Source organism: Biomphalaria glabrata, chromosome 3 (genome assembly GCF_947242115.1).
Source record: "Biomphalaria glabrata chromosome 3, xgBioGlab47.1, whole genome shotgun sequence".
Lineage (NCBI taxonomy): Eukaryota > Metazoa > Mollusca > Gastropoda > Planorbidae > Biomphalaria > Biomphalaria glabrata.
The window spans coordinates 22,569,777-22,592,448 of record NC_074713.1 but is presented as its reverse complement, the minus strand read 5'-3'; the positions used below and the strand labels follow the sequence as shown (position 1 = coordinate 22,592,448).

The window sequence follows — 22,672 nt, the reverse complement described above, 5'->3', positions numbered from 1 at the left end:
TAGAGTTTTCAATCTTGTACTGTGGTTTTATTGATTTGTGCATTCAAAAGTTTTCTTATTTAGTCTAGATTTTATTTCTGTGTAAACCTGAACTTACATTTCCAAGTCTATTTTGACAGGGAGAGGCTGATTTCCAGAGGATAATGTCTATTGTGGATCCCAACCGTTCCAACTATGTTACATTTGATGCATTCTTGGACTTCATGACACGTGAGACTGCTGATACTGACACTGCAGAACAAGTGATGCAGTCTTTTAAGATTCTTGCTGGTGACAAGGTAAAGCTATTGTACTCCCATCATGATGAAATGTATTATGTGGGTTGATTAGGCATTTCCAGAATGGACCAATTGAAAAGTAGTTAACATTCAGTTACTTTGTAGAACTAAAAAGACACCAAAAAAAATGTTAATGTGGCTTGTATTCCAACTGAATTATTTTATTAAGTGTGGTTGAGTGGAAAATACCACTTGACTACCTATCAAAGGGGCTCAGTTTCAAATCCCAACTTGAGCAGAGTCCGAATACCCTCTCCCTCCACTGGTCCACAAAAGAGATTGGATATAGCGCATGGATATGGATATAGAGCATGCTAAAAGCATGAAAGTTGTGCTATACAGTAGCTATTCAAAAAATAAATAATAGGTTAAACATGGATACAAATTTAATATTGCAAATGCACAATCTTTAATTACATTATTTTTTTTTACTTAATAATTTGATGTCATGCTGGAATTGTGTGTTTTGTCATATAAATTAGTTATGGTCGGAACAATGTCACCCACACATCTGTTCCACCCTCTCCACACTGCTGAAGTATCAAAAGGAACGACAAGTGCCAATACATTTTGGGATAAGTGGCATCACAGGCTCTGCCAGGGTGTAGCATTGTGTACCATAAACTGGCTAAAGTTGCCAGCTCCTTTTCCTCAGGGTTGACTCCCAAAGCCTTTCCCATGTTTGGGTATAGCTGCAATGCTGCAAAGATTTGAATTCTGAGTTTTCCTTTTCCTTGGTGGGTAGGTAGCCAAGGCTGAGCTCTTCTTCCCTGTATCTATAAGTATAATGACACAATAAATACCAGATCTTACCATCTATATCACTAAATATAAATTTAATCATTCTTGAAGACCTAGAAATACAGATAATCAGAAGAAAATTTCTTCTCTCTTAATTAGTGCCCTGAAATATGAGCTATATTCAGAATTTTTGGTAGGGACTAGAAAATGCTAGAAAGGTATCGTTTTAGTCACTTGCCAGATTGACTTGTGACAGTGCCTTGGAAATTTCTTCTATATATTTTTTTGGCTTCTGTTTACAGCATTAATTATTATATTTTGAAGAAAACAAACTCTAACCTGTAAACAGTTAAAAAATGATAGTTCTTGAACTTGTTTGAAGATTTAAATAATTAGATCTGTTTGTGCAGGCTTTTAAACCTTTTTTTTTTTGTTTTGTTTGTTTTGCTAGCCCTACATTACAGCCCAGATATTACGCCAGGAGCTTCCTCCAGATCAGGCAGAATACTGTATCCAGAGAATGGCACCCTACACAGGGCGTGATGCCGTGCCAGGAGCACTAGATTACATGTCCTTCTCAACAGCCCTCTATGGAGAGAGTGACCTCTAGAACTAGGACCTAAATTTAGGAACAATTGGGGAGTCGGAGTCCTTTCTTATCTTACCCCTCTAATCTCATTATTAGAACTTTCATCATGCATTACATACACACACACACACCAGACTACTGGATGTTACTGGGTTTAAATACTGTCAGGATTTTAAGTAGTTTTTTTTCAATGCAAATATATTTTTTAAACAAAAAAAAAAATAGCATTGCTGCCTGATATCAAGATCTATGAAATACACCTTTGTTTTATTTGTTTGTTGTTTTTCTTTTCTATTTCTTATTGGTTAGCAAGAGAATCTAAGAAGTAATTTTAAACTGTGTTTTTGTCAGAACTTGTTTCGTGTTTTTGCCTCTGGCCTGCTGTGCAGTTCATTATCAATCTCTATTTGCTGACATTGTTAAAAGTTATTTTTTTAACTCACTAGAATCCCCTAATTAATTAGCATGTGCAGCATGCATTACACAAGCAGTGGGACTTAGTTGACTGTGTTCTGAGTGTTCATAGTTTTTTTTATACATATATATATAATTTTGGTTAAATGAAAACATGTTAAATGGTACAGCATTGTATAAAAAAAAAAGTGATGCAAGATATTGTCCCCCTAAATTTTTTTATTTTTTTTTTTTAGCTGTAAACAATTTAAAAGTTAAAAAAAAAATAAACTTTGAATGTAAAATACAACTTGTTTTGTGTGTGTTTGTTTTGAGTTACATAGCCCCTGAAGCAATAGTTTCATATCAACTGAACAGTATCAAAGCACATTTCAAGACACACTTAATTCCAGTGATAATGTAGTCTTGTAGAATACAATTAGATAGTCCATAATTTTGTCCTCAAAGTCATATGGTTGTGACATTTGTGTTGAACAAAGTCATGTGACATCAGGTGTGTAGGATGATGCAAAAGCACAACCTCATTAGTCAAACTACATTCAGGAAAAGATCACTGAATGATGCTATTGTGTGAACTAACAGTGCCTTGTATGTATGCAAGTTACCTCTCTTGCCTCCCATTAACAAAATGAGATTTTATTCCATAGTGTCCATAATGAGCCAGGAGTTTTTTTTTAAATTACATTGTTTTATTTATACATCTTTTTTTTGTTAAGTATAATTAGCATTAATAATTCCATCAGCTTGTAAAGCTTATACATATATATATATATATTTATACACATATATTTTTTTAAATGAACATAAAATGAAAAAAGTTCTAGAACATCAATCTCTTCCTAAAGAGACATTTTTGTTGACCTGTAGATGAGTGTTACTAGATGTAGGAGTGGGCATGTATTCCCAGTTTGGTTTGAACAGACTTTCAAAAACCATTTATTTTCCAATGGTGTGTTTTTGTGGATACTTTTGTTTTACTGTTGTGGTGTTTTTGTTTACTGAAAGATGTTCAATATCTTTGCAAACAAAATATTTATTTAATTTAACCAAAATTCTATGACCTTTGACTTCTGTCAGAAAAGTTTTGAGGTGATGAATGTAGTAATTGGTTTTGTACTTCTCACATTTAATTAAATTCAGTGATATTTACATTTTTTTTTTTATTTTACCTTCAGAGCTTTGAAATCAAATTTTGTTTTCTAGTATAGAAATAAAATACTTGTAGTTTTGGAAATCTATATTCAAATGTATTATATCTATATGGAGAAAGTTGCATGTATATAAAGTCATTTCAAAATCTGACATTTTGTGGAATTTTTTTTTTTTTTATGTTTATTTGTCTGACCTCAATGTGTGTGTGTGTGTATGTTTGATTAATTTTCTTAATTCTTTTATGCAGTTTTATCTTCCAGCCTAAGCATGGAAATTGACTCACAAAACAATTAGATCTATATCATATCACCTTTTCAGGCAGTTGTATTTTCATGATAGTTTCTACTTGTATCACTGGATGATGAAGATCTTTCAACAAATGTAGTTCTGGGAACATCCCCAATGACATTTATTTTGAGAACATCCCCAGTGAGAGGTGTTCTGGGAACATCCCCAGTGAGAGGTGTTCTGGGAACATCCCCAGTGAGAGGTGTTCTGGGAACATTCCCAGTGAGAGGTGTTCTGGGAACATCCCCAGTGAGAGTGGTGAAGAGTTCTTATTTTACATTGTATTCTCTATACATTTTTGTTAAATAATTTTTACAGCTCTACACTTGAACTGTTATTTATTGTATTTTCTTTGTGATTTTTTTCCTAAGATGTCTTTAGTAGGTTAAGTATATTCTTATTAAGAGTTAACCTAAAATGAAATTAGTTGTTACTATTTTGATAGGATACTTATAGCTGGTGTCCTGGTTTAGCCTGTGTTCTATACATGCAGAGTTGCCTAACCTGCTGTTGTTTTCTTTAGGCAATCTTTATATGGAGGCTTGTTTTATAGAGAGGTTGTCTGCCTTCTCAAGGGTACATTGATGACTAAGACATCAAACTTGTCAGAACTGGCTTCTAGCAACATTTTCTCTACCTCCCCAAAGATATGTAACTCCCTTAACAAAGGGAATCAGTTATTCTGAAACAATTACTGTTCAGAAGACTGACTGAACTCTGCATGGAGAGTCTCTACTCTGCATGTGACATCTCTTTTTTTATGTTACTCAGCAGCGATGGCATTTGTAAACCATTATTAAGACATGACTATAACAATCTTATATATCAAATTGAATGGTAAATCAACATGTTCTATACATTATGTTCAGACTTGGAAGAATTGTATAAAGTGCATTTTTTAAATTGCTATTCACTTGTTTAACAGCTCCTTGCCAATGCTTATTGCAGATAGTAGTCTATGGATGGGTTGATGTGCACACATTGCAACTTACACAGAAGACAGCATCAGCTGACAAATCGTCTAGGAACATTTTGTCTTGTCTTATACAAATCAGTTTTGTTCCTATCTTAGTTATTTATATTATACCCATGCAATGAGAAGTAATGCCTGGTCTGGTGATCAGGATTAGGATGTCAAGAATGTTAGTTTTGTATATATATATTTTTTAAACTTAGGATGAATAATTCTCTATTTGTAACAGTTTTCTTAGTACACTTTATTTCACATTATTGTAATACCTTGTTTGTTTGTTTGTTTAGTCTCTCAAAAAGACAAAGTATTAAGAGGGAAAAGAAAAAAAGTTGTTAGGACCTGACTCCAAACATTGTTGGCTGCTCCAACATTTTAAAAAAAGACTTCATACAGTAATTGTTGACATGACTTGATCAATGTATTATAAAATGCTCCAATTCTCTATAATGGTTATACATTTATAAAAAAAAAAAATTAAAACCGGACTAAGCTGCTGTCACTAACCTAGCTGAGTCCTTGAGTTGACTATTATTGTTATTAGATTAGAATAATATTCAAACTCATTAAGTTCATGCTAGCCTCATCTTAACTTTTGATACAATTATATCGAGAGTGGCTTCCCTTTGTCCTCGTTTTTTTAGCGTATGTCGATGTGTGAATTCTTAGATACTGCTGTCGTTCGCATCTAGACAAAGTGTTTTATTTGAACATGTTATTCCGTGTCAAGTTTTTTTTTTTTTTTGTCACGTATTTTTTATTTTATTTGAATTTGTTTATTTTAGTCACTCAGAGATGGCTGTCCCAACTCTGCCCTCCATATAGTAACCAAAATAAAAAGCATTGAATACCCATTAACGGCATTTCTCGTTTGTATGACTGTCTTGTTCCATGACTGTGTATGTTGTGTTTCTGCCCAAACTAACCGCTCTGGCTGGTCTGACTGTTTAGTGGCAGAAATTGTTTTTACTGGGCTTCTAGAGTAGAACTAAAAGTACTATCATACCCAAAGAACGGATTTACTGCTTGACATATTTAGAACACAATAGAAATTAATAATTATTAACAAAACCAAATAATACATTTTGTACAAGTAAAAAAAATATTACTAAACATTCTCTTATTGTAAGATAGATCTTAATAGATTTTATAGCGTTCTACTGTTGGACCAGACGTAGATATTTCAGCAAAATGTTTCCAGAAGTGAGAGATGTATTCTTTTGGGTGTTACGTATCAATAGTGGCCGGTTCCGGAATGGATGCGCCTTGACTGAATTTATTGTCTGTGAAAAGTAGGTCGCCTTTACCTTCTTTGCTGGCACACGTCTCACCTGTCACGTGGTCTTTGCAACTGTCGTCTGGCTTGTCTCCTGTTCCGAACTTGTCCACTTCCTCTATTTCTGGACCATTGCGGTCGTCGGGGAGACAAACCGTGATCAGTGCCGGAGGTATCCACCTCGTGAAGAAAAGGTCCCAGTCGCGAGCTGACAACGTAGTCTGGTACTCGCTCAAAGCTACAGGCCCCATCATTTGGTATGCGGTGTAGCCCATTGGGGCAGGATTCAAAGGCATCCACTGGTATCTTCCTTCAGGAGTCACCATGTCTTGTTCCGCCCATGCGTCGGCAACAGAAAGATAGAAATACGGTGCTTCAGAAAAGAAGACCGGAGCAGGCTGACCCGAACGTGGGAGAGGTCTCCGATGATGGTCTTCGCTAAAATGAGACATTTGAAATAGAAGAGGTTAGTATATGAGTACAATAGTTAAGTGTGTAGTTAATGTCGTGGCAATACATGCACTACATACAGTCTCTTGCTTATTAGATCACATGGAGACAATGGGTTTTTTTTTGTTTTTTTTTTTAGATTTTTTTTACAACGTTCAAAACGCGCATTTTGAACTCGAAATTAGTCTATACACTTTTATTCAAGGTCACGATGCAAATGTATAGAGATAGACCATTGGTGTAGCCGGGGGGGGGGGGGGGGTTTAAAGTGTGTAGTCTATAGGGCAAGTTAGAATTAACCAAACTAAAAAAAACTATTTTGTTCAATTCTCGAAGTGTTTCATGTCAGAAAAAAAGTTTTAGAAACCTTTATCTACTTTCTTTTAACAAAGTGTTCCTTCCTTTCTTTTTTATAATTGGGCTTTAGTCCGAGGTTGAATTCCGATCGTCACGCACACAATGTGATGTGTGAAACCCACAAACCCACCTATCGCTAATAAGTCGTTTGTGAATAGACACATCACTGCTGAGTGTCGCTACCTGATTACAATAATAAATAGAATCTACCAACGGTTCTCAGCCTTTTAAAAATACCCATTGGAACAGCCAAGCGCCACCTCTGCAAGATTAGCACTCAACGTTGTTCTATCAATTTAATGTCGTGGCAGACAACAAAGCAGAAGTCCACAGGCAATCCTATCCGCAGACTAGAAGTTTTGAAAGACTCTCCATTCCTACTGTGAATTCACACTTTCTTCGTAGTCAAAATTTTAATAATTTATTTTGTCAACTTTTCATTCCTCTATTGAGCTGAAATGCTTCACCTAAACTCCATAAAGTCACATTCTATTAAAAGTTCAGAAAGATCATTTCTTTAAATATTGAATTACATTTTTTTTATCGTTAAAGCCAATGGGGGAACTAACAACAGTATTTTTCTTATGATATAAGCATTAGAAATCCTATTTGCATATGGTCGCCCCCATCCAAAGGTAAAGACAAATTATGAACAAGAAAAACATTTAAATAAAAAAAATACAACTGAAAATAATCTACTTCTAGATCTAGAATCTATAGTCTAGACGTAACCTATATTAGATTTACGTAAAAATATAAACAAAGCTAAGATAATCTAACAATAAACTTTATTAACTTTGTAAGTGAATAAATAACTCAGTTATCGCTACGGCATCTTTTTGTTTACTCCAATGTGTAGCGAAATTTTAGATTCATTTCATTTTTCACTTTGAAAAATTATAACGGTTAAACTAGAGTTTTCTCCGTGTGGCCAACGAGCTAGTAATTCCTTTCTCAGCGATATACATCAACTGTTAAATTTCTAGAAAAAACAACTTTAGAGCCGTTTTTATATCAGTAACCAAGTTCCGCCCTCCATGAAGTCATGACATGAATAGACGTAGGCCTATTGTAAACATAAAATATGAGTTGAACATAAAGTAAGAATTGATTTTTGTATATACTGCTTGTTTATAACAACATTAGCAATGGCATCTCATCATTTGTCCTCCAACTTACCCCCGAGAGTAAACCATTGCGAAACATGAAGCTATCAAGAACAAGGTGATGACTCAACTTACCCCGAGAGTAAACCACTGCGAAACATGAAGCTATCAAGAACAAGGTGATGACTCAACTTACCCCCGAGAGTAAACCATTGCGAAACATGAAGCTATCAAGAACAAGGTAATGACTCAACTTACCCCCGAGAGTAAACCATTGCGAAACATGAAGCTATCAAGAACAAGGTAATGACTCAACTTACCCCGAGAGTAAACCATTGCGAAACATGAAGCTATCAAGAACAAGGTGATTACTCAACTTACCCCCGAGAGTAAACCATTGCGAAACATGAAGCTATCAAGAACAAGGTAATGACTCAACTTACCCCGAGAGTAAACCATTGCGAAACATGAAGCTATCAAGAACAAGGTAATGACTCAACTTACCCCGAGAGTAAACCATTGCGAAACATGAAGCTATCAAGAACAAGGTAATGACTCAACTTACCCCGAGAGTAAACCATTGCGAAACATGAAGCTATCAAGAACAAGGTGATGACTCAACTTACCCTCGAGAGTAAACCACTGCGAAACATGAAGCTATCAAGAACAAGGTGATGACTCAACTTACCCTCGAGAGTAAACCACTGCGAAACATGAAGCTATCAAGAACAATGTGATGACTCAACTTACCCTCGAGAGTAAACCACTGCGAAACATGAAGCTATCAAGAACAAGGTGATGACTCAACTTACCCTCGAGAGTAAACCACTGCGAAACATGAAGCTATCAAGAACAAGGTGATGACTCAACTTACCCTCGAGAGTAAACCACTGCGAAACATGAAGCTATCAAGAACAAGGTGATGACTCAACTTACCCTCGAGAGTAAACCACTGCGAAACATGAAGCTATCAAGAACAAGGTGATGACTCAACTTACCCTCGAGAGTAAACCACTGCGAAACATGAGGCTATCAAGAACAAGGTGATGACTCAACTTACCCTCGAGAGTAAACCACTGCGAAACATGAGGCTATCAAGAACAAGGTGATGACTCAACTTACCCTCGAGAGTAAACCACTGCGAAACATGAAGCTATCAAGAACAAGGTGATGACTCAACTTACCCTCGAGAGTAAACCACTGCGAAACATGAGGCTATCAAGAACAAGGTGATGACTCAACTTACCCTCGAGAGTAAACCACTGCGAAACATGAGGCTATCAAGAACAAGGTGATGACTCAACTTACCCTCGAGAGTAAACCACTGCGAAACATGAAGCTATCAAGAACAAGGTGATGACTTAACTTACCCTCGAGAGTAAACCACTGCGAAACATGAAGCTATCAAGAACAAGGTGATGACTCAACTTACCCTCGAGAGTAAACCACTGCGAAACATGAGGCTATCAAGAACAAGGTGATGACTCAACTTACCCTCGAGAGTAAACCACTGCGAAACATGAGGCTATCAAGAACAAGGTGATGACTCAACTTACCCTCGAGAGTAAACCACTGCGAAACATGAAGCTATCAAGAACAAGGTGATGACTCAACTTACCCTCGAGAGTAAACCACTGCGAAACATGAAGCTATCAAGAACAAGGTGATGACTCAACTTACCCTCGAGAGTAAACCACTGCGAAACATGAAGCTATCAAGAACAAGGTGATGACTCAACTTACCCTCGAGAGTAAACCACTGCGAAACATGAAGCTATCAAGAACAAGGTGATGACTCAACTTACCCTCGAGAGTAAACCACTGCGAAACATGAAGCTATCAAAAACAAGGTGATGACTCAACTTACCCTCGAGAGTAAACCACTGCGAAACATGAGGCTATCAAGAACAAGGTGATGACTCAACTTACCCTCGAGAGTAAACCACTGCGAAACATGAGGCTATCAAGAACAAGGTGATGACTCAACTTACCCTCGAGAGTAAACCACTGCGAAACATGAAGCTATCAAGAACAAGGTGATGACTCAACTTACCCTCGAGAGTAAACCATTGCGAAACATGAAGCTATCAAGAACAAGGTGATGACTCAACTTACCCTCGAGAGTAAACCACTGCGAAACATGAAGCTATCAAGAACAAGGTGATGACTCAACTTACCCTCGAGAGTAAACCACTGCGAAACATGAAGCTATCAAGAACAAGGTGATGACTCAACTTACCCTCGAGAGTAAACCACTGCGAAACATGAAGCTATCAAGAACAAGGTGATGACTCAACTTACCCTCGAGAGTAAACCACTGCGAAACATGAAGCTATCAAGAACAAGGTAATGACTCAACTTACCCTCGAGAGTAAACCACTGCGAAACATGAAGCTATCAAGAACAAGGTGATGACTCAACTTACCCTCGAGAGTAAACCACTGCGAAACATGAGGCTATCAAGAACAAGGTGATGACTCAACTTACCCTCGAGAGTAAACCACTGCGAAACATGAGGCTATCAAGAACATGGTGATGACTCAACTTACCCTCGAGAGTAAACCACTGCGAAACATGAGGCTATCAAGAACAAGGTGATGACTCAACTTACCCTCGAGAGTAAACCACTGCGAAACATGAGGCTATCAAGAACAAGGTGATGACTCAACTTACCCTCGAGAGTAAACCACCGCGAAACATGAAGCTATCAAGAACAAGGTGATGACTTAACTTACCCTCGAGAGTAAACCACTGCGAAACATGAGGCTATCAAGAACAAGGTGATGACTCAACTTACCCTCGAGAGTAAACCACTGCGAAACATGAAGCTATCAAGAACAAGGTGATGACTCAACTTACCCTCGAGAGTAAACCACTGCGAAACATGAAGCTATCAAGAACAAGGTGATGACTCAACTTACCCTCGAGAGTAAACCACTGCGAAACATGAGGCTATCAAGAACAAGGTGATGACTCAACTTACCCTCGAGAGTAAACCACTGCGAAACATGAGGCTATCAAGAACAAGGTGATGACTCAACTTACCCTCGAGAGTAAACCACTGCGAAACATGAGGCTATCAAGAACAAGGTGATGACTCAACTTACCCTCGAGAGTAAACCACTGCGAAACATGAAGCTATCAAGAACAAGGTGATGACTCAACTTACCCTCGAGAGTAAACCACTGCGAAACATGAAGCTATCAAGAACAAGGTGATGACTCAACTTACCCTCGAGAGTAAACCACTGCGAAACATGAGGCTATCAAGAACAAGGTGATGACTCAACTTACCCTCGAGAGTAAACCACTGCGAAACATGAAGCTATCAAGAACAAGGTGATGACTCAACTTACCCTCGAGAGTAAACCACTGCGAAACATGAGACTATCAAGAACAAGGTGATGACTGAACTTACCCTCGAGAGTAAACCACTGCGAAACATGAAGCTATCAAGAACAAGGTGATGACTCAACTTAATCTCGAGAGTAAACCACTGCGAAACATGAAGCTATCAAGAACAAGGTGATGACTCAACTTACCCTCGAGAGTAAACCACTGCGAAACATGAAGCTATCAAGAACAAGGTGATGACTCAACTTACCCTCGAGAGTAAACCACTGCGAAACATGAAGCTATCAAGAACAAGGTGATGACTCAACTTACCCTCGAGAGTAAACCACTGCGAAACATGAAGCTATCAAGAACAAGGTGATGACTCAACTTACCCTCGAGAGTAAACCACTGCGAAACATGAGGCTATCAAGAACAAGGTGATGACTCAACTTACCCTCGAGAGTAAACCACTGCGAAACATGAGGCTATCAAGAACAAGGTGATGACTCAACTTACCCTCGAGAGTAAACCACTGCGAAACATGAGGCTATCAAGAACAAGGTGATGACTCAACTTACCCTCGAGAGTAAACCACTGCGAAACATGAAGCTATCAAGAACAAGGTGATGACTCAACTTACCCTCGAGAGTAAACCACTGCGAAACACGAGGCTATCAAGAACAAGGTGATGACTCAACTTAGCCTCGAGAGTAAACCACTGCGAAACATGAGGCTATCAAGAACAAGGTGATGACTCAACTTACCCTCGAGAGTAAACCACTGCGAAACATGAGGCTATCAAGAACAAGGTGATGACTCAACTTACCCTCGAGAGTAAACCACTGCGAAACATGAAGCTATCAAGAACAAGGTGATGACTCAACTTACCCTCGAAAGTAAACCACTGCGAAACATGAGGCTATCAAGAACAAGGTGATGACTCAACTTACCCTCGAGAGTAAACCACTGCGAAACATGAAGCTATCAAGAACAAGGTGATGACTCAACTTACCCTCGAGAGTAAACCACTGCGAAACATGAGGCTATCAAGAACAAGGTGATGACTCAACTTACCCTCGAGAGTAAACCACTGCGAAACATGAAGCTATCAAGAACAAGGTGATGACTCAACTTACCCTCGAGAGTAAACCACTGCGAAACATGAGGCTATCAAGAACAAGGTGATGACTCAACTTACCCTCGAGAGTAAACCACTGCGAAACATGAGGCTATCAAGAACAAGGTGATGACTCAACTTACCCTCGAGAGTAAACCACTGCGAAACATGAGGCTATCAAGAACAAGGTGATGACTCAACTTACCCTCGAGAGTAAACCACTGCGAAACATGAAGCTATCAAGAACAAGGTGATGACTCAACTTACCCTCGAGAGTAAACCACTGCGAAACATGAAGCTATCAAAAACAAGGTGATGACTCAACTTACCCTCGAGAGTAAACCACTGCGAAACATGAAGCTATCAAGAACAAGGTGATGACTCAACTTACCCTCGAGAGTAAACCACTGCGAAACATGAAGCTATCAAGAACAAGGTGATGACTCAACTTACCCTCGAGAGTAAACCACTGCGAAACATGAAGCTATCAAGAACAAGGTGATGACTCAACTTACCCTCGAGAGTAAACCACTGCGAAACATGAGGCTATCAAGAACAAAGTGATGACTCAACTTACCCTCGAGAGTAAACCACTGCGAAACATGAGGCTATCAAGAACAAGGTGATGACTCAACTTAATCTCGAGAGTAAACCACTGCGAAACATGAAGCTATCAAGAACAAGGTGATGACTCAACTTACCCTCGAGAGTAAACCACTGCGAAACATGAGGCTATCAAGAACAAGGTGATGACTCAACTTACCCTCGAGAGTAAACCACTGCGAAACATGAGGCTATCAAGAACAAGGTGATGACTCAACTTACCCTCGAGAGTAAACCACTGCGAAACATGAGGCTATCAAGAACAAGGTGATGACTCAACTTAATCTCGAGAGTAAACCACTGCGAAACATGAGGCTATCAAGAACAAGGTGATGACTCAACTTACCCTCGAGAGTAAACCACTGCGAAACATGAGGCTATCAAGAACAAGGTGATGACTCAACTTACCCTCGAGAGTAAACCACTGCGAAACATGAGGCTATCAAGAACAAGGTGATGACTCAACTTACCCTCGAGAGTAAACCACTGCGACACATGAGGCTATCAAGAACAAGGTGATGACTCAACTTACCCTCGAGAGTAAACCACTGCGAAACATGAAGCTATCAAGAACAAGGTGATGACTCAACTTACCCTCGAGAGTAAACCACTGCGAAACATGAGGCTATCAAGAACAAGGTGATGACTCAACTTACCCTCGAGAGTAAACCACTGCGACACATGAGGCTATCAAGAACAAGGTGATGACTCAACTTACCCTCGAGAGTAAACCACTGCGAAACATGAGGCTATCAAGAACAAGGTGATGACTCAACTTACCCTCGAGAGTAAACCATTGCGAAACATGAGGCTATCAAGAACAAGGTGATGACTCAACTTACCCTCGAGAGTAAACCACTGCGAAACATGAGGCTATCAAGAACAAGGTGATGACTCAACTTACCCTCGAGAGTAAACCACTGCGAAACATGAGGCTATCAAGAACAAGGTGATGACTCAACTTACCCTCGAGAGTAAACCACTGCGACACATGAGGCTATCAAGAACAAGGTGATGACTCAACTTACCCTCGAGAGTAAACCACTGCGAAACATGAGGCTATCAAGAACAAGGTGATGACTCAACTTACCCTCGAGAGTAAACCATTGCGAAACATGAGGCTATCAAGAACAAGGTGATGACTCAACTTACCCTCGAGAGTAAACCACTGCGAAACATGAGGCTATCAAGAACAAGGTAATGACTCAACTTACCCTCGAGAGTAAACCACTGCGAAACATGAAGCTATCAAGAACAAGGTGATGACTCAACTTACCCTCGAGAGTAAACCACTGCGACACATGAGGCTATCAAGAACAAGGTGATGACTCAACTTACCCTCGAGAGTAAACCACTGCGAAACATGAGGCTATCAAGAACAAGGTAATGACTCAACTTACCCTCGAGAGTAAACCACTGCGAAACATGAAGCTATCAAGAACAAGGTGATGACTCAACTTACCCTCGAGAGTAAACCACTGCGAAACATGAAGCTATCAAGAACAAGGTGATGACTCAACTTACCCTCGAGAGTAAACCACTGCGAAACATGAGGCTATCAAGAACAAGGTGATGACTCAACTCACCCTCGAGAGTAAACCACTGCGAAACATGAAGCTATCAAGAACAAGGTGATGACTCAACTTACCCTCGAGAGTAAACCACTGCGAAACATGAGGCTATCAAGAACAAGGTGATGACTCAACTTACCCTCGAGAGTAAACCACTGCGAAACATGAAGCTATCAAGAACAAGGTGATGACTCAACTTACCCTCGAGAGTAAACCACTGCGAAACATGAAGCTATCAAGAACAAGGTGATGACTCAACTTACCCTCGAGAGTAAACCACTGCGAAACATGAAGCTATCAAGAACAAGGTGATGACTCAACTTACCCTCGAGAGTAAACCACTGCGAAACATGAAGCTATCAAGAACAAGGTGATGACTCAACTTACCCTCGAGAGTAAACCACTGCGAAACATGAAGCTATCAAGAACAAGGTGATGATGGTCAACAAGATGATAATAAGTAAAAATGTCGTACACCAGTTCCAGTTTTCCAGCGCTGGATTTCTGACCAGATTTGGACTAGAAATAGCAATGACAGTAATTACTTTTTTTATAGGAAGTCTAACAGAACAGGATTTCTACAAAGAATAATGATGACTTAGAAAATCGACTCCAAACAATATATCTTCAGTAAATTCTATCACATTCTGTCACAGGCTTTTAAAGTTGTAGGACTTACAGGGTTAACATAATGTATCGTACGATTGACGGATCTTTAGTTTAACCGACGCCATACGTATATTTCTAACGTATACGCTTACACGGTGTAACGTCAAGTTTGTCCACTTCTATCACAATTGTATGAAATTTCAGATTTCTGTAGTTTCTCTTAAAAGTAGACCTGCATAACAATCTGGTTTGTTTACAACAAGAAATTCAGTTTTCTACCTCATCACTATTTAAGCGTCTTTAGCACAAATGTTATACAAATGACAAAAAAATGTCATGCAATACAGTATTCATGTATAGTCACCGTTTACTTGTTAATAAGTTGCGATACAAGCGTACATGTTGATTTTAACTTTGATGCACACAGACCCAAATAGGAGTAAGAGACAAAAGGGTAGAAAGTAGTAACAAGAAGAGGACCTTAGCCAAGGCAAAGAGAAAGAAAGAAAAAGAGAAATGTGTGGATTAGATACATATTTCGTAAATCAGTAGATCTGATTGAAAGTGAACATTCAAACAAACAGGCTGGACAACAAGGAGGGCAGTATTTATGAGGAAACTACAACAGAAGTAGCTTGTGGTCATTTTCCTTCTGGAAGTAACGCTCAACAAAATTAACATTCGATAGGGCGAAAACGAAAAGATAGACTGTTTTTAAAAGCATGTGAAAGGTCTGTTAAACTAGTAGGCCTATCATAAACACGATTAAAATATAGAATGGAAAGTGTTAAACCTTAAGATTCCAATCTGCAGAAGTGCTTGATGCTTTAGAAGAACTAGCAGGACACACAGAAGTGCGTGATGCTTTAGAAGAACTAGCAGGACACACAGAAGTGCGTGATGCTTTAGAAGAACTAGCAGGACACACAGAAGTGCGTGATGCTTTAGAAGAACTAGCAGGACACACAGAAGTGCGTGATGCTTTAGAAGAACTAGCAGGACACACAGAAGTGCGTGATGCTTTAGAAAAACTAGCAGGACACACAGAAGTGCGTGATGCTTTAGAAGAACTAGCAGGACACACAGATGATGCTCAAGGAAAAGGTAAAAGTCAACTAAATGAGAAACTATATATTTTTGTTTGCACTATATTTCTGGCACTCTTTACTCTTTCAAGTAAATGTTACTATTAAGGAACTCCAAAGTAGCACCATGAATGTTGCCGTAGAGATGACATCATTTGAAAAATTGTGTGAGAAATACGCTTAGATGCTACTTTTATTGATGCCAATGAGCCTGCAAATTAATTAAAGTTGACCCGGTGTTTCAACCGAAGCGCGGACGCAAGAAAAATAAAATGTTTATTTATGAATGTCCTCATGAACCCATTTAAGATCCCGAGACAGAATTTAGCGCGAACTTTTTCAACCAAGCTGTTGACAAGACATTGCAATCTCTTTAAACCACGGTTTATACAGCTGAAGGAACATCACAAACGCTTTTCATTTCTATTTAATTTTTAGAATATAACAAAGGACAATATCAAAAAATGTTCTGGAGATTTCTCTAACGGACATCTCAAAAGACATAGATGGATACATGCTTTCTGAAGAAATGGAGATAATAAAACCGATACTTGATCATACTTCCTGCTCAGCAACAAAAGCCCAAGGAACTTTCAATATCTTGCTTGTAGTGATAAGTCTACTGCATCCCCTAATTTGTTTATTGCCCTGATCATTCCAGTGACTGTCGCTTCTGGTAAAAGAAGCTTTTCCAAACTCAAATTAATCCAAACCTCGGGTCAGTAATTCACCAGGAACGACTGAACAATTGAACAATTTTATCTACTGAATCTCTCATAAGCAGAAACATTAACTATGAAAAATTTCTTTCAGACCTTTCGAAGAAGAAAGCAAGAAAGGCCCATTTCTAAATTATTCTTTGTCATTATATTATTAATGGTATAGATTTGTTTGACAAAATTCGTTTTAATACTTTGTTTTTATAGTTTAGATATACAACAATTCGTTTGTGAAGCTATGTTTTGAGTTGCTTCCTATGCATGTTGTATAATAAATGTTGATATAATAATGATATAATTAACAGTAATAGTTGCTATTGTAAAAAGAAAATTAGACGTGGGGGCCGCAATTCATAAGGTCGGCCCTGGCGACAAACACCTTTAGGAAACTGTGAATCTTCCTCTCTTTAAATGTCCCATTTTGATTTACCTTAGGTGGATCCCCCCAAAAAAAGAAATTATTATTTTACCAATAGTTTTTAGTATCATTTTTGTTTAAAGGTATACTGAATGAAAGATAAATAAATATGCCTAATGGTTTTGTGACGTGCCAATAAAGGAGGACTACTCATCGCTATTAACGGGTTTGGTAAACTGACTTCAAATCATATTGTCTATATTTACGGGTTTTCATCAATTAAAATCTAGATTTCTAGAAACTAAAGGCAGACTTAGGAAATTGGCGGGGCGTAATTTGGCGCTCAAAAGTAAAGAAGTCTTCATGTTCAGAAGAAATTTATTTGGCCTTTTGGAAAGATTATTCTTTTCAACATACCAGGGTAATAATTTACTATTATTATTATTATTATTATTATTATGATCGCAATGTTGACATCAAACATTTTTGTTCAAACCGGAACATAAACACGAACTACTTTTTACCAGGCTCTGCCTTTGTTTAACCCTCTGTTTGCTATCAGACTCACTCGGGACAACATTTCCAAAGATTTCCGCCATCTCCAGGACAACAGCCATAGGAGCAGAAGACTGAGTTGATGACCTTGGAAGTGTTGCCACTGACCTCACGGGGACATTCTCTTGGGCCCGCTGTGAATGTTGGATTAGGATTTTAGTCGTTATTTATTTACATACAGACCTATCTAGAGTTGTATGTAGCATAACATAACATGTGGGAGGCATTCACGGAGAGCCTGGAGCCAGACACTATTCAGTACACATTTCTAGATGCGTTAATTGTTTTGTGGGTGTTTATCTCGATCTGGGTTTTTCAACCGACTTCACCTTCACCTATCCTGTTGAACCAGTATCTGTTGATTGTCTTTCTCCATTCCTCCACCAAAATCTTTAAGTTAATTATCATTAATTGTGTTCGAACAATTGGTCACACTACTATAATGTCTTGCTATCTCTAATGTCTAATATTTTAACACCGCCTTGATTTTGAGATTTCTGGTAACTGAAATACAATTTCGTACTGGCAGTATAGTTCTATCATCAGATATCGTATTGAATCAAATTTGGCCGTGGTTTATAGAAGCTTGTCGACATTATGTTGATAAAATTGGCACTGCTTATTTTTCTTTGTAATTGAACAGGAAAAAAAAAAGAAATTACCGTTACTAAACAAAAAAAAAATATGTTTCACAGAAGTCCCACACTCCAACATTAAACCAACGTGAACTATTAGTCTAGAAAGATAACAAGAAAAACAAAAACAAAACTTTAAAAAAAACAACACACAAAGCTTTTATAAAGTTGTATCAATTCGTTTGGATCAGTCATGTATTTAAATTTGTAATAGATCTATACGAACAAGAATAAAATTAGATTTATGCGATTAGAAATATTTTTATCAGCTGTTTTTGTTCAGCCAATTTCATGCTTTTAGCTTTCTCATTATACGCTATGATCTTAGGGGTAGGGGGAGAAAGAAGAGGTATCAGGGTGATCGCTTTTTAAATGCATTTACATTAAAAAAGGTGAACGACCTGAATTCGAACTAGAGGACTAAAGCCTCCTCAAGCCAATTCACTAACCAATCTGCCAGCGAATCGTTCATGAAAATAGGTTTCATAGTCACCTATTATTAGCTTCAAACTTTAAAGCGGCGACCTACAAAGTATAAAGGGGGCTAATTCAACTTATAACACCAAATCAGTCAAGTACAATTTTTTTCTCTTGTTCGAGATATCAAATAAAATTTTAAAAAAATACCAATAGTTAATTAACCAATTGGTTATTTTTTAAAATAATTTCTTGTGTTGTCAGGTAACAGAAATAATTGTGCAAAATTTCAGCTTCATCCGAGATTGGGTGTGGGAGAAATAACGTGTACAAAACTTTTGACCAGACAGACAGACAGACAGAGTGAGTTGATAGAAGCTTTGTAAAAACAAACTATTAAGTCGCTAGATTGAGTATGTGTGCGTGTGTAGGTGTTGGTGTGTAGATGTTTGTGTGTAGGTGGTTGTAATGTAACTTTATATGTTTGTGTGCGTGACTGTGCATTTATCTTTTTGTTTATCTTCGTTTATTGGTTTGGGTTGGAGGCTGTAGTTTCAGGGCAGCCTCATACTTTTATGGAGTGAGGATATAAGAGACAGAGAGAGATACAGAGAGAGATACAGAGAGAGAGACAGAGAGAGAGACAGAGAGAGAGACAGAGAGAGAGAGACAGAGAGAGAGAGACAGAGAGAGAGACAGAGAGAGAGAGACAGAGAGAGAGAGGGAGACAGAGACAGAGACAGAGAAAGAGAGAGAAACAGAGAGAGAGAGAGAGGGAGACAGAGACAGAGAAAGAGAGAGAAACAGAGAGAGGGAGACAGAGAGAGAGACAGAGAAAGAGAGACAGAGAGAGAGACAGAGAGAGAGAGACAGAGAGAGAGACAGAGAGAGAGACAGAGAGAGAGAGACAGAGAGAGAGAGACAGAGAGAGAGACAGAGAGAGAGAGACAGAGAGAGAGAGGGAGACAGAGACAGAGACAGAGAAAGAGAGAGAAACAGAGAGAGAGAGAGAGGGAGACAGAGACAGAGAAAGAGAGAGAAACAGAGAGAGGGAGACAGAGAGAGAGACAGAGAAAGAGAGACAGAGAGAGAGAGAGAGAGAGACAGAGAGGGAACTTGAGGGAGGGAGAGGATATTTTTTTTATAATTAATTTTCATTTATTTTTTAAAAGAGAATTGAGTTGAATCAATTTATCACTTTTGTGGGTGTGGATGTATTCAACAGAAAGATGGTGAGGAAAAAGGGCTGAAGTCACAAACAGTTTTGAGTTTTACTTTTGATCATAAGCTTTATATAAGAACAATACATTTCTGCCTGTGATATAGGTAGACATCAATCACATCATTTTTTTTTTGTCTTCCACCATATCTGGTTAGCCTAGATTAGGTCAAGGTTACATTGAATGGAATTTCGTCAATGTATAAAAAAAAAAGATTTAAATATCAACGTCAGAGAGAGAGAGAGAACTTTTGTAGTCGTTACAAAATGACTTTTGGTTAATAGTGTTAGTTTTTGTACTAATTCAAATATTGATCGACATTTAACTGAGAATTGGATTTACGTGAGTTAAAGTGTACATAAGACCATGTGAACTGCTCAATTATTATGTTCTGGAGACCTAGATCTACCTTTATAGACTTTAATGTTCAATTGTACGTATGTTGACTTGTCTTACGAACAAAAGAGCTCATCTTTGATCAAAGAAGTATCCTGAGTATTTAGATCTATTTATGTTTTTTGAAGATTCATTTTTGGAGGACACATATTTTATTAAACCATAAATAGGCTTGTTTTGAGTTTAGTGCCCATTTGCCCCACAATTCATGCATATATGTGAGGCATGTTGACTAGAATAGATCTAGATTAACACCTAGTTCTAGGCTAGTTCCAGAAACTAGCTATAGAGCTTTTCATATCTTATCTTCTAAATGACAGAAATTCCTTCAAAACAGAAGGTAATTACTTTCTGCGCGTATTCGTTTGTTAATCTACTCGTGCATTTGAATTAGTAAGCGATACTCCTCTCAATGAAATGGAAGTATTTAGAATATAAACTATAGGCTTATTATTTGATTTAATTTGAAAGGTTGTCGGCCTAGAGATATAGATCTAGTTTACAGACATTGGCCTACATCATCTGTAATTAATTTCTGCGGCCTGCTTCAGTCGCGAATTGACTATGTAGTATGTAGTATGGATTATTTCATATAAATTAGATGAATTCCTGGTCGGAACAATTTCGCCCACACACGCCTTGTAATTAATAATTATAACGAAACTAAGAAGATTTAGCCCATAGACTTATATATAGGCCTACTTTATCTAGACTGGACATGGAGATTTTTTAACACTACAAAAAATGTGAAAATTTTTTAGAAAGTTGAATCAAGGCGTTGTTTTGTAAAGTAGTTAAAAGAAGTAAAGTTGTTGTTTTTTCAACCCTAACCTATGTAACATATAATTTAATTTTTAGATCTAGATCTAGTAATTGAACATAAAAAATAAGAGTACTCTCGTCTCATAATTATTATTTTACAATTTTTAGATACATAATATAGAAAGATCTAGGTAATCAATCTATTTAAATGTACTTAAGATGATTTAAATCAACATGAATTATTTCCATCTAGGATTTTTAAAACATTATCTCAATGGAAACAAACAGGAAATGGCTTTGTTTCATATATTTGCGTGAATATCCGAGAAATGAATTTGCATTATTTCTAAACTTTGAAAACTTAAGATCATTACTTTTCTAAGACAGAAAAGATTGACTGGGGCGTCTCCCCTTAGAGCCTGAAAAAAAAGTTTACGTACATAAAAATCTATATATGTATAGGTCTGTGAATCGATCAATCGCGGATAAGAATTTATTTCCGGTTTCCAGTCTAGATATAATCTATAAGTCTATGAGTTAGCCCTTTTAAAAACAGTTGTTCGTGACAAAAGAATTGACTTGTGACCTGATTTCTTGTAATTTAGAGACACAACCATTAGTGACTAGAAGTGTTGATTGGTGTAAACAAAGTCTGCACTTCAATCTGCTTTCAATAAAGATGTTGCAGAGTGCGTTCTTGGTGCTCTTGTTTCCCTTGTTGTTAACACCTGGTGTGCACATTGATGATGAATCCCACTCAGTGATCTAATTCGTTGGGTAAGGGACTGTAGTCGGTGAGACATTTCCAAGAGTCCTGGAAGGAGGAACAACGGAATTCTAGAAATCATATCTTTGGATACGTTGATGGTAAATACGATTGGAATACCGCGTCTCAGTGTTACGACAATTTAGCTAGCTCAGTGCTTAGAACATTTAGCTAGCTCAGTGCTTAGAACATTTAGCTAGCTCAGTGCTTAGAACATTTAGCTAGCTCAGTGCTTAGAACATTTAGCTAGCTCACTGCAAGCAGGTAAATCTAAATAAACTACATGAACGCTCTGAATGAACCCCCCCCCCCCCTGATGGGTGTCACCAGCTGCGGACTGCACCCCCGCGCTCCCTAGTGATGCCACTGACAAATGTAACGCTGATCTAGTATCTAAGAATATCACTCGTTATTAGAACAAGGCTTGTGACCTAAAACGTACGCTATATTACGCATCACGTTATTTCATCTATATGTAGAACATATCCAACCCATATATCAGCTGACCTAATCTTAAAAACCTTGGGACACAAATAGACCCAAAGTTCGGTAATTAGTACAATTGCCATGATTTAAGATGATTTTTATTACCTGCCTGCCTTTAATGAAATTAGTACTTTCATTCTCTTGGCTAAGTTTTCTAATTACAACGCAAAAAAACTTGTGAAAGAAAATTTATTGTGATTTTTTTAAAAAAGTTTTATTTCATCTTACTTTGTTCAGTGCTCAAGTAAATAGATTTGATGCTACTTTATAAGAAATGCAATAAGTCCATAGACTTTGAACCTTCGAACACTAACTCAACCGTTGTAGGGCCTACATCTGGGCATCTAATATCTAGGCACATAATATTATTATTATAGCTTTTATATAGCGCTACTTTCATGCTTATAGCATGCTCAGA

General features: G+C 37.8%; 3 protein-coding genes across 15 annotated transcripts in view; 2 read left to right on the top strand and 1 right to left on the bottom strand.

The window, feature by feature from the left end:
• The window catches only part of LOC106056859 (alpha-actinin, sarcomeric), a 45,177-nt gene extending 39,891 nt beyond the window's left edge, over positions 1 to 5,286 (top strand). For both annotated transcript variants that reach the window (XM_013213755.2, XM_013213754.2), the window contains exons 21-22: positions 120 to 278; positions 1,471 to 5,286. In XM_013213755.2, coding sequence (XP_013069209.1) covers positions 120 to 278; positions 1,471 to 1,629 — 318 coding nt within the window. In that variant the 3' untranslated portion in view covers positions 1,630 to 5,286. The remainder of the gene's footprint in view (positions 1 to 119; positions 279 to 1,470) is intronic.
• Positions 5,163 to 21,681, bottom strand: LOC106056862 (uncharacterized). Of its 4 annotated transcripts, none has more exons than XM_056024037.1 (4): positions 21,589 to 21,681; positions 17,542 to 17,706; positions 14,634 to 14,765; positions 5,163 to 6,146 (listed from the first exon to the last, which is right to left on the bottom strand). In XM_056024037.1, exons 2-4 carry the CDS (start codon positions 17,595 to 17,597, stop codon positions 5,660 to 5,662), a joined length of 675 nt encoding a protein of 224 aa, XP_055880012.1. In that variant the 5' UTR covers positions 17,598 to 17,706; positions 21,589 to 21,681; the 3' UTR covers positions 5,163 to 5,659. The 4 variants fall into 4 exon arrangements, with proteins under 4 accessions (XP_055880012.1, XP_055880011.1, XP_055880013.1 ...); XM_056024036.1 differs by having other exon boundaries at positions 17,586 to 17,706; XM_056024038.1 differs by lacking the exon at positions 21,589 to 21,681 and adding an exon at positions 21,443 to 21,584.
• Positions 6,101 to 22,672, top strand: part of LOC106056860 (proton-coupled folate transporter-like) — a 41,574-nt gene continuing 25,002 nt past the window's right edge. For 3 of the 9 annotated variants that reach the window (XM_056024029.1, XM_013213758.2, XM_056024027.1), the window contains exon 1: positions 20,069 to 20,277. Coding sequence is in view for 2 of the 9 variants with exons in the window: in XM_056024024.1 (XP_055879999.1) it covers positions 21,867 to 21,869 (3 nt within the window). In the remaining 7 variants the exon portion in view is untranslated. Of the gene's footprint in view, positions 6,175 to 20,063; positions 20,278 to 21,607; positions 21,870 to 22,672 lie in introns of those variants that run through there. The other 6 variants (XM_056024023.1, XM_056024025.1, XM_056024024.1 and 3 more) reach the window with 5 other exon arrangements.

Coding starts and splice junctions, on each gene's coding strand:
- LOC106056862 (XM_056024036.1), bottom strand. CDS start 21,619: ATGGTTGTGTCTCTAAATTACAAGAAATCAG. Junction 17,707..21,588: donor TCTAAATTACAAGAAATCAG/GTCACAAGTCAA, acceptor CAACATTCACAG/CGGGCCCAAGAGAATGTCCC. Junction 14,766..17,585: donor CTTTGGAAATGTTGTCCCGA/GTGAGTCTGATA, acceptor TGCTATTTCTAG/TCCAAATCTGGTCAGAAATC.